Here is a 12,168-nt window from a genome sequence, read left to right on the forward strand (position 1 = left end):
AAAATAAATAGTACTTACACCATAGTTTAATGAAAATAAGCAGAATAAAGGGCATAAAAGACACACAACGCCATCTTATCACAGAGGCCCAACGCGTCATGAGAAAGATTGGCGCACCATCTTTTGCAGTCAGTTCTCCCGGGCACTCCAGGACAAAGAGCAGGGCGCTTTGCGACAAAGAGCAGGGCGCTTTGTCCTAAAACAAGTAGCATCGGAAAACACCCTCGCCCAACCAGGATAACAAGATGATAGCGTGGACGCCTTGGACGTCAAGACCCGCGTCGGTCGCTGTGGCAACCACGTCCCAGTCACGAAGGATGACACACGAACTAGACTGTCTCCCCTAAAGGAGCAGTGATGGCCAAATGAAGCTTCTTGAAGCAATGGTGGTTCATTTGGTCATGGCAGTCTTATGATATCATCAGCTCTTCTGGTAACCAACAATGGACAGAGAACATTCCTCTCTTCCCACAAGGAACATCTGATAACGGAGGAACCCGTTGGACATTCACCACTCACGTGGCGCTGAGGCTGGCAAAATCCTTAACTCTCATCGCCCTGACAACAGTAACGTACAAACTCTCCTGCCCAATCCGCAACCGACAATTACCCAAAAAGACAAAAAAAACAAACACACCCTTCTTCCAGGCCACAGCCCACCCCAGAAAAGCCGTCAAAAGACAATGTTTAGCTAATCGTTGTCTCTCTCGGGAATCTTTCATTTACTTGTTGATTGTGGACCCTGGATCCAGCCTCACTCTTCGTCTGGGTCTGTTTGCTGTTTTTGCCTTGCTGTCTGATTGCTGTCGACTTGGAATAAATTGTCAACTTGTGTTTTCAAGCCTATTTCCAGCTTTTAAAATGGAGTCAGGACAAGGGTTTAAAACTAAGGTGAACGCGCTGAGTTTGGCCTTTTGGCCTGGTTGTTGGTTGTGGATTGCAACGGCCTGAGCTGTTGGAATTGCGCCTAAAAGGTCAAATTACAACAATTTTCCAAGCCACTTCCAGTTCATTGGTCACTTCCTGTTGATTTTGGGGCATTACCAGGTTACCTCTTGTTAATTTCAAGTCACTTCTTTTTGGTCATGGGATATTTTTGGGTCAGTGCCTTTGACGATGCGAGAATTCAATTTTTACAGGGACTTAAGTCTCAAAGGATGGCCTTGTCTTCTACCTCCTTTTTTTTTTTTTTAACCCAAGGAAAATAAACCAATCAGACAAATGGAGAGACTGATGAAGTGTTCATTGCATCATTCTCATTCATTTGCACTCATTTTGTTTTAATACAAATAATGATCAAAGTTTTCTAAAAAAAAAAGTTAACTTCAGAAAATACAGTAATGTATAAATATTTTATTGTCACTTTGTTCCTCTATTTCTTTGTGCCGCCTTTTTACAGTAGTTTTAGTTTCGCACTACCACAACCAACCACTAGGTAGCAGAGCACGACTTTGCATGACAATGTAAATATGACTGAAGAAGAAGAATGACAACAGGAATGGGATCCCTCCACATGTGGTCCCTTCTCAAGGTTTGAACCTCTGATGGGGTTTTGGGTTTTTTTCTCCTGCCGTTTATATCTGTCCAACTAGTGGGACTTTTACACAACCCTTGGAAAGTCACATATTAGCTTGATAGCAATAACATGAAAGCCACCCTTTTATGGGAAGGGGTTATCGGGCGTGTAGTTGAAACTGGCGTCCAAGAACATCGCCAAAGTGCCCAAACTGGTGATGATGACAAAGAGCCACAAGAAAAGTCGGTCTACCACCAGCGCGATGTACTGCCAGTCTTCCGTCATCTGTGAGTAAAAGAGTATGAGATTGAAAATTGCACCATTATCTGCACAAACTGTGTATCACAAAAGTGAGTACACCCCTCGCATTTCCTCGCAAGTACTGTACATCTTTTCATGGGACAACACTGACAAAAAGACACTTTGACACAATGAAAAGCACCCCAGAGAAACTACGTACATCCCCAATTTTCCAAATTGGGTACTGCTTGTCATTTTCCCTCCAAAAAAACTCGTTACAGGAGTGCTGTCAGCATTAGGGTTGGGCATCGAGCATCGATGGGAACCGGTTCTAACACTCCGATACTCCCGGAATCGTTCGAATTTTAAAATTTCGATTCCTTGTTTCGATGCCCTGGCCGCCGAGTGGAAAAAAATTGCTCGAGTTCATAGACTGATATTTATATACAAGTTAAAATTAGCCCTGTGAGAAGTTCATTTAATTTTAAAAAAATCGAGAAGTTAAGACTTTAATAGAAACTATGCAATTTTTTTGACCCTGCATTTTTTTTTACCCTGCCTCTTAAAAGAATCAGAATCGAGAATTGTTTGGAACCGAAATCGAAATGTGGAATCAGAACCGTTCAAACGATGCCCAACCCTAGTCAGCATTGCTGCAGAGATTGAAGAGGTGGGGGGCCTGTTAGTGCTCAGACCATACGCCGCACTCTACATCAAATTGGTGTGCGTGGCTGTCACCCCAGGAAAGAGAGGCTTCCTCCTGGGGTGACAGCCATGCACACCAATTTCATGTAGAATGTGGCGTATGGACTGAGCACTAACAGGCTGAACCCACCCACCACCTCTTCAATCTCTGCAGCAATGCTGACAGCACTCCTGTAACGAGTCACATGACATTTTGGAGGGAAAATGACAAGCAGTACTCAATTTGGACATTTAGGGATGTACGTAGTTTCTAGGGGGTGTACTCACTTTTGTTGCCAGGGGTTTAGATATTAATGGCCATATTTTGAGTTATTTTGAGAGGAAAATACATGAACTCTATTATATAAGCTGCACACAGACTACTTTTTATTGTGTCAAAGTGTCATTTTGTCAGTGTTGTCCCATGAAAAGATAGACTTAAATATCTGCAGAAATGCAAGGGGTGTACTCACTTTTGTGATACAATGTAAATGCTGATTTATATTGATGAAAATGTGTTTAGTGTGGATGTTCATTAGCCCCACCCGGTCCAAATGGATTGAACTATTAATAAAAGTCCAACATCCACAACACATTCTAGACTGCGAGTCCAAAGCAACCAAATGACTAGAATAGGATAGCCACGTTTCTCACCGAATCATCCACGTCTTGCTTCTTAAGCTGCTCGGCCATGAACGTGACGGCGCCGATGGCCGACTTCAAGTTAGGCGGAAGGATCAGACAAAATCCATCTGAATCCGGAAGTCTTTGGAGCTGCACCGGACTCTCGCACCTAATAGAATAAAGGAATTGTTAGTCGATATGGCCTCCAGTGGAGGAAGCAAACGTGTGTTCGTCACTCATCTGAGCGCTGAGTGACACTGGTAGTGAGATTCTAAATTGCAAGGTCGTGTCTGAACCTCGAACCTTCAAGTACAAAAGTTGAACTTGCGCAAGTTACGGTGAGATAACTCATGCGCTGCAAATTGACAAGCAGGATTAGACTCTGATGCCCAAACAAAATAGAGGTTTCGGAACTAACGGCTGTCGGCAGGCTGTGTAGGTGTCTAAATGAGACTGTGGTAGTCCTTGCCCAGACTCCCTTTTACTTTTATTTTGGTAACACTTCCTGTTTTGACTTGTGGCCTGAGTTCAACCTTGGCAGGCTGGGTGTGGTGTACCTGGGAGTGCACCTGCAGCTTGTCAGTAATCACCACTGCTTTTAAGGAGTGACCTGGGCAGCAAGCAGGTGCCAGATTATTCTGTCAGTCACCATTGGTAGATCGGCCAACTTAGCCTGTTGGAACCTTTGACTAATTGTTTTTGCCTTCAGGACACCTACAAATCAGTCGGAAAAGGATGGCTTGCCCTCTGCGGATCAGGGATGAGATCCTACCCCAAGTGGAGGAGTTCAAGTATTTTAGGGGTCTGGTTCTCAAGTGAGGTTAGGAGTGAGGGGGAGATCGACAGGCGGATCGGTGAGGCGTCTACAGTGATGCGGACTCTGCACCGGTCCGTGTTGGTGCAGTAGGAGTTCTCGATTTATCAGTCGATCTACGTTCCTACCCTCACCAATAGTTAAGAACTGTGGGTCGTGACTGAAAGAATACAAGCGGCCGAAATGAGTTTCCTCCGCAAGGTGTCCGGGTTCTCCTTCGAGATAGGTTGAGAAGCTTGGACATTCGGGAGGGACTCTGTGTCGAGCCGCTACTCCTCCGCGTTGAGAGGAGCCAGTTGACGTGTCTCGGGCATCTGGTTCGGATGCCTCCTGGACGCCTCCCGGTAGAGGTGTTCTGGCATGTCCCACCGGCAGGAGGCCCCGGGGACGAACCGCGGCACGCTGGAGAGACTATGTCTCTCAGCTCGCCTGGGAACGCTTTGGGATCCTGCCGGATGAGCTGGTTGAAGAGGCTGGGGAGAAGGAAGTCTGGGCTTCCCTGCTGAAGCTGCTGCCGATGTGACCCAACCCCGGATTAAGCAGTAGGTCACTGGTGTCAAACTGATTCCATAAAGGGCCAAGTGGGTGAAGGTTTTCTTTCCAAACCAATGAAGAGGACACCTTTTGACCAATCTGATCTCTTACATATGTAATCAGTTAAACTTTGTCAGGTACTGCTTGTTTCAACAGAAAATTCATTGGTTAAACTGTTTGCGCGATATCGGTCTGAACAAAATCCAGCACCCACTTGGCCCTTTGTGGAATTGGTTTGACACCAATGCAGTAGATGATGATGGCCTTCAGGACACCCACCCAGCCAAGCCACTTGCTTTGAAGAAGCCAACTGCCACAGCCATTTACCGACACATCACCCCGCCAGCCACCACTAACAGTAAAGCAGAGAACTTCTGTATCTGCGTGAATATACCTGCCTCTCCAAGGTATGACAAGGTCGGGGTTGATCTTGCGAAAGAAGTACTCCCCTCCCGGTTGCCGTCCATTGAAGCCCGGCGTGGGTGTTCGGTCACAGGAGTCCTCCTTTGAAAGATCTTCCTCAGGCTCGGGCCGCGTCATGCCGATGTACTTGGGCAGGAAGTCAATGAAGACCTAAAAGACCATCGTGGGAAATCAGCATGTACAATTTTGGTTGTCCAAAAACTGTCTAGGAACAATTCTAATCCCACTGGATTTTCCACTATAGTTAATAAGTTTGGGAGACACTAGGTTGAGATGGTTTGGATTTACTCACGCTGCGGACCCAGTTGGGCATGATATGTGTGCTTGGTGTGCGGTGGTGCAAGTTGAGGACAACCACGCTCAGGATGACGGAGAAGGTGACCAGGATCATTGTGAACATGACGTAGTTAACAATGATGGGGATGGCCAGCGAAGTCTCGGGGACTTTGTTCGCCAGTAGCAGCATGAAGACGGTCAAGGCAATGAGAACCGAAATGGAGAGGGTCATCTTTTCACCTAGGCAAGACAATAGATGTTGACGTGTTTGTTTTGGCGGACAAGTACAAGAAGATATCTTCAGACCTGCTCCGGGGGGGAGGTAGAAGACAAAAATAGCCAATACGCTGGTGAGGATGCAGGGAACGATGATGTTGATGATATAGAAAAGAGGCTTCCTCTCGATGATCAGGTAGAAGGTGATGTCCTCGTACAGATCCTCCCTGACGTTCTTTCTCGAAGGTTTGTGACAAATGTTCCACTCGCCATTTTCTTTTGCATGACAAGAAAAGGAAAGAGAGCTCCCGAAAATTGCTCAGGAAACACAGACATAGTCCGTCACCGACCGGTGAAAGCGTTCTCGTCGATGACTATCTCGCGGATCTCCTTCCCGTCGTCGTCCAGGTAATATTGCAGCTCCACTTCCGAGGCGTCGTAGGTGTACGAGCGGAAGATCATGCTGCAGTTTTGCCAGTCGAAAGGGAAGTACGCCACCTGTGGAAGAGTTTGGTCAGTGAAAAGTCTTTGCGGTGAAGTATCCAACTTGACAGCACCTCGATAGAGCAAGAGCTGCGGTAGATGGCCGGCGGAAGCCAGTTAACTGTTCCGTCATTGTACACCAAGACGTTAACATATAAAGCCACGTCAAATTGGCCGTCGTTACTGCGGAAAAGAGGGAGACGTGTGATTATTTCCAAAACACGAGGAAAGAAAACAACTTTAGCGGACACTCACTTGTTGATGAGGTACACATCGGGGCGCCACACCTTATTGGCGGGAATTCGCAGAACACTGATGTCGTCGTAATCCTTCGGGTTCCACGACAAGCGATAGTCTTTCCATTCCTGCCGACATGCCATATTTTGACCTCGATAGAACATCTTCAAAGTGGGGATTGGGGCTTCTTGCTAGTTATCACGGCGACATAATACCCTGGCCTTACGTTTGTCTGCGATACTAGGTTTACACTGAACTCTCCATTCTGACTTCCATGGGCTTGAAGGACTGCATCCATGCGGTTCGGCCAGTAAGCAATCTTGCATGCCTCCCAGAGTTCATCAACATTCTTGGGTTTCGTCTTCCATGCTTCCTCTTTCATACTATCCCAGACATGCTCAATGATGTTCATGTCTGGTGACTGGGCTGGCCAGTTCTTGAGGAACTTTGAGGTAGAGATTGAAGTATGCGATGGAGCACCATCCTGTTACAGAATTTGTCCCTTTTTATAGTTAGGAATGTAAGAGGCAGCTAAGATTTGTTGATATTTCAGACTATTTACGTTGCCTTCCACCCTGCAGATCTCTCGCACACCCCCATACTGGATGTAACCCCAGACCATGATTTTGCCACCACCAAACTTCACTGTTTTCTGAGTGAATCTCGGATCCATGCAGGGTCCAGTAGGTCTCCTGCAATATTTGCGGCGACTGTGCTGTAATTCAATGGAAAAATTAATCTAAAAAATCCACCTTTTGTCACAAAACAGTGACGTTTGGTTGTGTCAAAATCATGGTCTGGGGTTACATCCAGAATGGGGGTATTCGAGCGATCTCCAGGGTGGAAGGCAATATAAATAGTCTGAAATACCACCAAACGTCACTGTTTTTTGAGTGAATCTCGGATCCATGCGGGCTCCAGTAGGTCTCCTGCAATATTTGGGGCAACTGTGGTGTAATTCAATGGAAGATTCATCTGAGAAATCCACCTTTTGCCACAAAACAGTGAAGTTTGGTGGTGGCAAACTCATGGTCTGGGGTTACATCCAGTATAGGGGTGTGCGAAAGATCTGCAGGGTGGAAGGCAAGATCAATAGTCTGAAATATCAACAAATCTTAGCTGCCTCTTACATTCCTAACCATAAAAAGGGACAAATTCTGCAGCAAGATGGTGCTCCATCGCATACTTCAATCTCTACCTCAATGTTACTCAAGGCAAAGAAGATCAAGATCCTCCAGGACTGGCCAGCCCAGTCACCAGACATGAAAAGGATAAAAGAGGAAGCATGGAAGACGAAACCCAAGAATGTTGATGAAGTCTGGGAGGCATGCAAGACTGCTTTCTTTGATGTTCCTGATGACTTCATCAATAAATTGTATGAATCCTTGCCGAAGCCCATGGAAGTCATGCAAAATATTCAATTTGGATCTCATAGCACCACTACTCAATTCACTTATGTTATGTAACATATTTTTGTATTTGAAGTACATTTTTTGTTCAATTTTCACACTACTTTTTGTAGGCGTCAAAACTTTTGTCTTCCCAAAATTTGACCCTAATGTCTTCATTAAATGATAAATCTTTTTCAGTGAAACAAATATATTTTTTTACATTCAACATCATTTGGGAGGATCTTAGCATTCATATGAGCCATTTCTGAAACCATTAAATAATTAAAAGTCAGGTTATTAGCAATTGTTTCTACAAAATGCATAAGCGACTGGACTTTTGTCAGGGACTGTAAAATGGGATGAACTTGAGATGAAATCATGCATATGTACCAGATTCATGAACACGTTTGTCGTCATCTCGCCGTTCTTCTCATTCTGTAAGTCAGGCAGACATCCGAGGTCATCCGTGAGTCATTTACACCGGCGTTTGCTTGTTTAAGTATGCGCGTCTTCGATGTTCTGCAGTCTTACGTGCACACGCTTACCAAGCTGACCAACTGAGACAGGGTCATTCCCACCCGTACCATCACTCTATCTTCCCAGTACTGCGCAGGTCGCACCTTCAAGTTGTAGTTGTTAAATATCTTCTGATGGAGCCTACGCTCCGTTTCGGAAGCTCCTGCAAAAGAACGGAGAGGAAAATGCCACTGAAGTGGACGATCGCCAGTGTTGTTTTTGGTAGCCCTTTTAATTTTCGTCTTAGTCTTTTGGTTGATAATACTGATTAGTCTTAGTCATATTCTCGTAATTACATGAGGCTTTGCCAGGCAAATTGCATAACTTACACATAAAAAAAAAAAAATAAAAAAAAATCCAGGACAGTAAGGAGCATAAAAGCTGCATACAGAATTTGGCAAAAATGTACGGTTGCCCCTAAATTTGCCCAAAATTATCCCATAAATTTCTAATGGGATGCCATTCACAGCCATGTACGTCCAAATTTCCCATTCATTTTCAATGGCAGTAAAACAGGTTCTTGTGATTTTTTACTATATACCTTATAGCTCATTATCATTTTGTGACCTGATATCAACAGGACATGTCCCCGAAATGTCCCCAAATCAACTGGAAGTGACCTGATATCAACAGGATGTGTCCCCCAAATGGATATCAACAGGGCATGTCCCCGAAATTTCCCCAAATTATCAGGAAGTGACCTGATATCAACTGGACATGTCCCCGAAATGTCCCCAATTTAACAGAAGTGTGACCTGATATCAAGTGGACATGTCCCCGAAATGTCCCCAAATCAACTGGAAGTGACCTGTTACTAACAGACCGTGCCCCCCAAGTGGATATCAACAGGACATGTCCCCGAAATGTCCCCAAATCAACAGAAGTGTGACCTGATATCAACTGGACGTGTCCCCGAAATGTCCCCAAATCAACTTGAAGTGACCTGATATCAACAGGATGTGTCCCCCAAATTTATATCAACAAGAAATGTCCCCAAATTATCAGGAAGTGACCTGATATCAACTGGACATGTCCCCTAAATGTCCCCAATTTGACAGGAAGTGACCTAATATCAACAGGAAGTGTCCCTGAAATGTCCCCAAATCAACTGGAAGTGACCTGATATCAATAGGATGTGTCCCCCAAATGTATATCAACAGGACAAGTCCCCGAAATGTCCCCAAATTATCAGGAAATGACCTGATATCAACTGGACATGTCCCCGAAATGTCCCCAAATCAACAGGAAGTGACCTAATATCAACAGGAAGTGTCCCTGAAATGTCCACAAATCAACTGGAAGTGACGTAATATCAACAGGCTGTGTCCCCCAAGTGGATATCAACAGGACATGTCCCCAAAATGTCCCCAAATCAACAGGACATGTCCCCGAAATGTCCCTAAATCAACAGTAGGTGACCTGATAGATCTGTATCTACCACAGCAAAGCCCCCATAGTAATTTCTCCAGAAATCACAGTTTCTAATTTTAAAATGTGTTTGTCTATATTTTGTTGACGAAAACTTGGACTACTTTCATCTAGTTTTAGTCGACATATACTCATGTTTTCATCTGAAAAATTAGAAAGTTTCAATCCCAAAAAAAAAAAAAAAAAAAAAGGTTTCCAACTATTTCAAAAGAACAATGACAGACGAACACATTAGAAGCATCTACAAATCTATCATGTGATAATACACACTCAGCAGGAAAACAGTACATCATTTCGGATTAATTAAACCCACTTGGACGCTGCGAACTGTGTGTAAAAAAAAAAGTTCAAGAGTTTAAGAGGATGCGTGCTGTTAGCAATAGCCTAATGCTAACGCGAATGCTATGCTAATGCTACAAGTTACATTTAGTGTGTAATGATCACTCAACACAGACCTTTAAAGGCAAAAGCAACATTGCATATTCTCTCTTGCCAAGACACATCTTACTGTGTGTGTCTCAAAACAAGCAATGGGGAGACTGGAGAGGATACTAGTAGGTGAGATGGGTGGGGAGACGCATCACGTCACATGAGTGACACAACCAGACACTGCTACGATGCAAGCTAACTACACATAAAATGTCACACATTGTGAACGTGTGACGGAAACTATGGCGCCTTTTCGCCTCGTTCGGGTCTCTTCAGATGAAAAATGGCAATGTGTCGTTAAGTTTTAGCCTCCTGAGACAAATTTTTAGCTCGTTATCTTATCGTCATCATCATGTAAAAAAATTGTTCGTCGACAAAATATTCTCATTATAGTCATCGTTGACGAAAGCAGCTGACCATTACAATTAAATTCGCATTCACACCGTTATTACCATGTTATTACTATGTTATTACTTTGTAATTCTATGTTGTTACAGACTATTATTAGTGGAATGAAATTTGGTTGGTATATTCTAGCGAAGACCAAAAACATGGCGTATAGGCCGTGAATGGTCAGCGGCACAGGTTAGCAACAGTCGACAAAATATTCTCATTATAGTCATCGTTGACGAAAACAGCTGACCATTACCAATTAAATTCTTATTCACACCGTTATTACCATGTTATTACTATGTTATTACTATGTTATTACTATGTTGTTCCCAACTATTATTGGTGGAATGAAATTTGGTAGGTATATTCTAGCGAAGCGCAAAAACATGGCACATAGGCCGTGAACGGTCAGCAGCACAGGTTGCAGCGGGGTGCGACGGGTCGCAAAGGTAACTGAGCTAATGTAATTGATATGCAGCGCGGGAACGGGATCAAAAGGATATCTAGGATACCGGCGCCATCTGGGCCTCAAATAGAATCTGATTATCAAACAGTGATGTGTTAATATGTTTCATTGAGGCTATTTAAGCTTTTGGAAGAGAAAGACATTTTGTTTTGGCCTGAAGCACAGAGATTCACGATTGTTTCAGATGTTGAAGAAACACCTTTCAGATGAACGAGACAGCATTTTAGAACAGAAAAATGTACTTACCGGTAAAAGACAGGCATAGGCATACGAGAATGAGTTGGTTGGTTTTCAGGTGTATCTTCTTCATCTTCTTGTGGAAGTCCAAAGACTACCTTGAACCTCCACAGGTCACACCTCTGCACCTTCGCCCAGTAAAAGAGACACTCCTACTCATCTATTTGCCACCTTTTGGCAACTCCTTGTCCAACAAAGATCTCCTTCTCTGTTGTCTTCGCCCTTGTTCGGATCATACCTCAACAGAGGGGAACCACGGCCTGATTGGGTACTAGTACTGGGAGTGACGAGAGGTCGGAATGTGTTTGTACTGGGAAGCCTTTGGGGCAGACACCTGTTGGTGCGCACCAATCTGAGAATGTTGGGACAGTGGGTGGGGAGGAACAAAGAGGAAGTAGAGGGGGGTAGTGACAGGGCGAAAGGGCAAACACTGGGTTATATGCTGTGACAATGGAGTTATTTTGGGGTAGTTCGGGGTGCGTGCGGCTGGCTTTTGCAATTAATCGCTATTTCTATAAGCAAGACAACGTGCTTTACATCACAACAAATCGAAAAGACAAATAAAATAAAGTGGTATGAAAAAGTATCTGACCTTTTTGGAATTTTCTCACATTTCTGCATAAAATCACGATCAAGTGAGCTGATCTTTGTCAAAATCACACAGATGAAAAAACAGTGTCTGCTTTAACTAAAACCACCCAAACATTTTTAGGTTTTTATGTTCTAATGAGGATAGTATGCAAATAATGACAGAAGGTTGAAAAATAAGTAAGTGAACCATCACATTTAATATTTTGTGCCCCGCCTTTGGCAGCAATAACTTCAACCAGATGCTTCCTGTAGCTGCAGATCAGTCTAGCACATTGATCAGGATTAATCTTGGCCCATTCTTCTCGACAAAACTGCTGTAGTTCAGTCAGATTCCTGGGATGTATGGTATGAGTCGCTGTCTTTAGGTCATGCCACAGCATCTCAATGGGGTTCAAATCTGAACTTTGACTTGGCCACTCCAGAACGTGTATTTTGTTCTTCTGAAACAAATCTGAAGTTAATGTACTTCTGTGTTTTGGATCATTGTCTTGTTGCAGCATCCATCCTCTTTTTAGCTTCAACTGTCTGACAGACGGCCTCAGGTTTTCCTGCAAAACATCCTGATACGCTTTTGAATTCATTCTTCCATTCATGATTGCAAGTTGTCCAGGCCTTGAGGTAGCAAAACAGCCCCACAGTGGGGCTGAGGTGTTGATGTTGGTGAGCTGTT

At 44.0% G+C, this 12,168-nt stretch overlaps 3 protein-coding genes across 5 annotated transcripts in view; 1 reads left to right on the forward strand and 2 right to left on the reverse strand.

The window, feature by feature from the left end:
• The window catches only part of haus4 (HAUS augmin-like complex, subunit 4), a 268,044-nt gene that overhangs the window by 125,845 nt on the left and 130,031 nt on the right, over window positions 1-12,168 (reverse strand). The gene's annotated exons all lie outside the window — the stretch shown is intronic.
• Window positions 1,273-11,155, reverse strand: chrnb1l (cholinergic receptor, nicotinic, beta 1 (muscle) like). Of its 3 annotated transcripts, XM_057855012.1 has the most exons (11): window positions 10,917-11,155; window positions 7,984-8,117; window positions 7,829-7,873; window positions 6,066-6,175; window positions 5,885-5,993; window positions 5,678-5,825; window positions 5,418-5,603; window positions 5,128-5,351; window positions 4,807-4,985; window positions 3,095-3,233; window positions 1,273-1,801 (listed from the first exon to the last, which is right to left on the reverse strand). In XM_057855012.1, the coding sequence occupies exons 1-11, from the start codon at window positions 10,978-10,980 to the stop codon at window positions 1,661-1,663; spliced, it is 1,479 nt and encodes a 492-aa protein (XP_057710995.1). In that variant the 5' UTR covers window positions 10,981-11,155; the 3' UTR covers window positions 1,273-1,660. The 3 variants fall into 3 exon arrangements, with proteins under 3 accessions (XP_057710995.1, XP_057710994.1, XP_057710996.1); XM_057855011.1 differs by having other exon boundaries at window positions 5,128-5,603; XM_057855013.1 differs by lacking the exons at window positions 1,273-1,801; window positions 3,095-3,233 and adding an exon at window positions 3,287-3,367 and having other exon boundaries at window positions 5,128-5,603.
• Window positions 1,529-12,168, forward strand: part of gc2 (guanylyl cyclase 2) — a 196,357-nt gene continuing 185,717 nt past the window's right edge. The window contains exon 1 of the mRNA XM_057855001.1: window positions 1,529-1,803. The gene's annotated coding sequence lies outside the window, so the exon portion shown is untranslated. The remainder of the gene's footprint in view (window positions 1,804-12,168) is intronic.

Source organism: Corythoichthys intestinalis, chromosome 13 (genome assembly GCF_030265065.1).
Source record: "Corythoichthys intestinalis isolate RoL2023-P3 chromosome 13, ASM3026506v1, whole genome shotgun sequence".
In the NCBI taxonomy this organism is placed as follows: Eukaryota; Metazoa; Chordata; class Actinopteri; order Syngnathiformes; family Syngnathidae; genus Corythoichthys; species Corythoichthys intestinalis.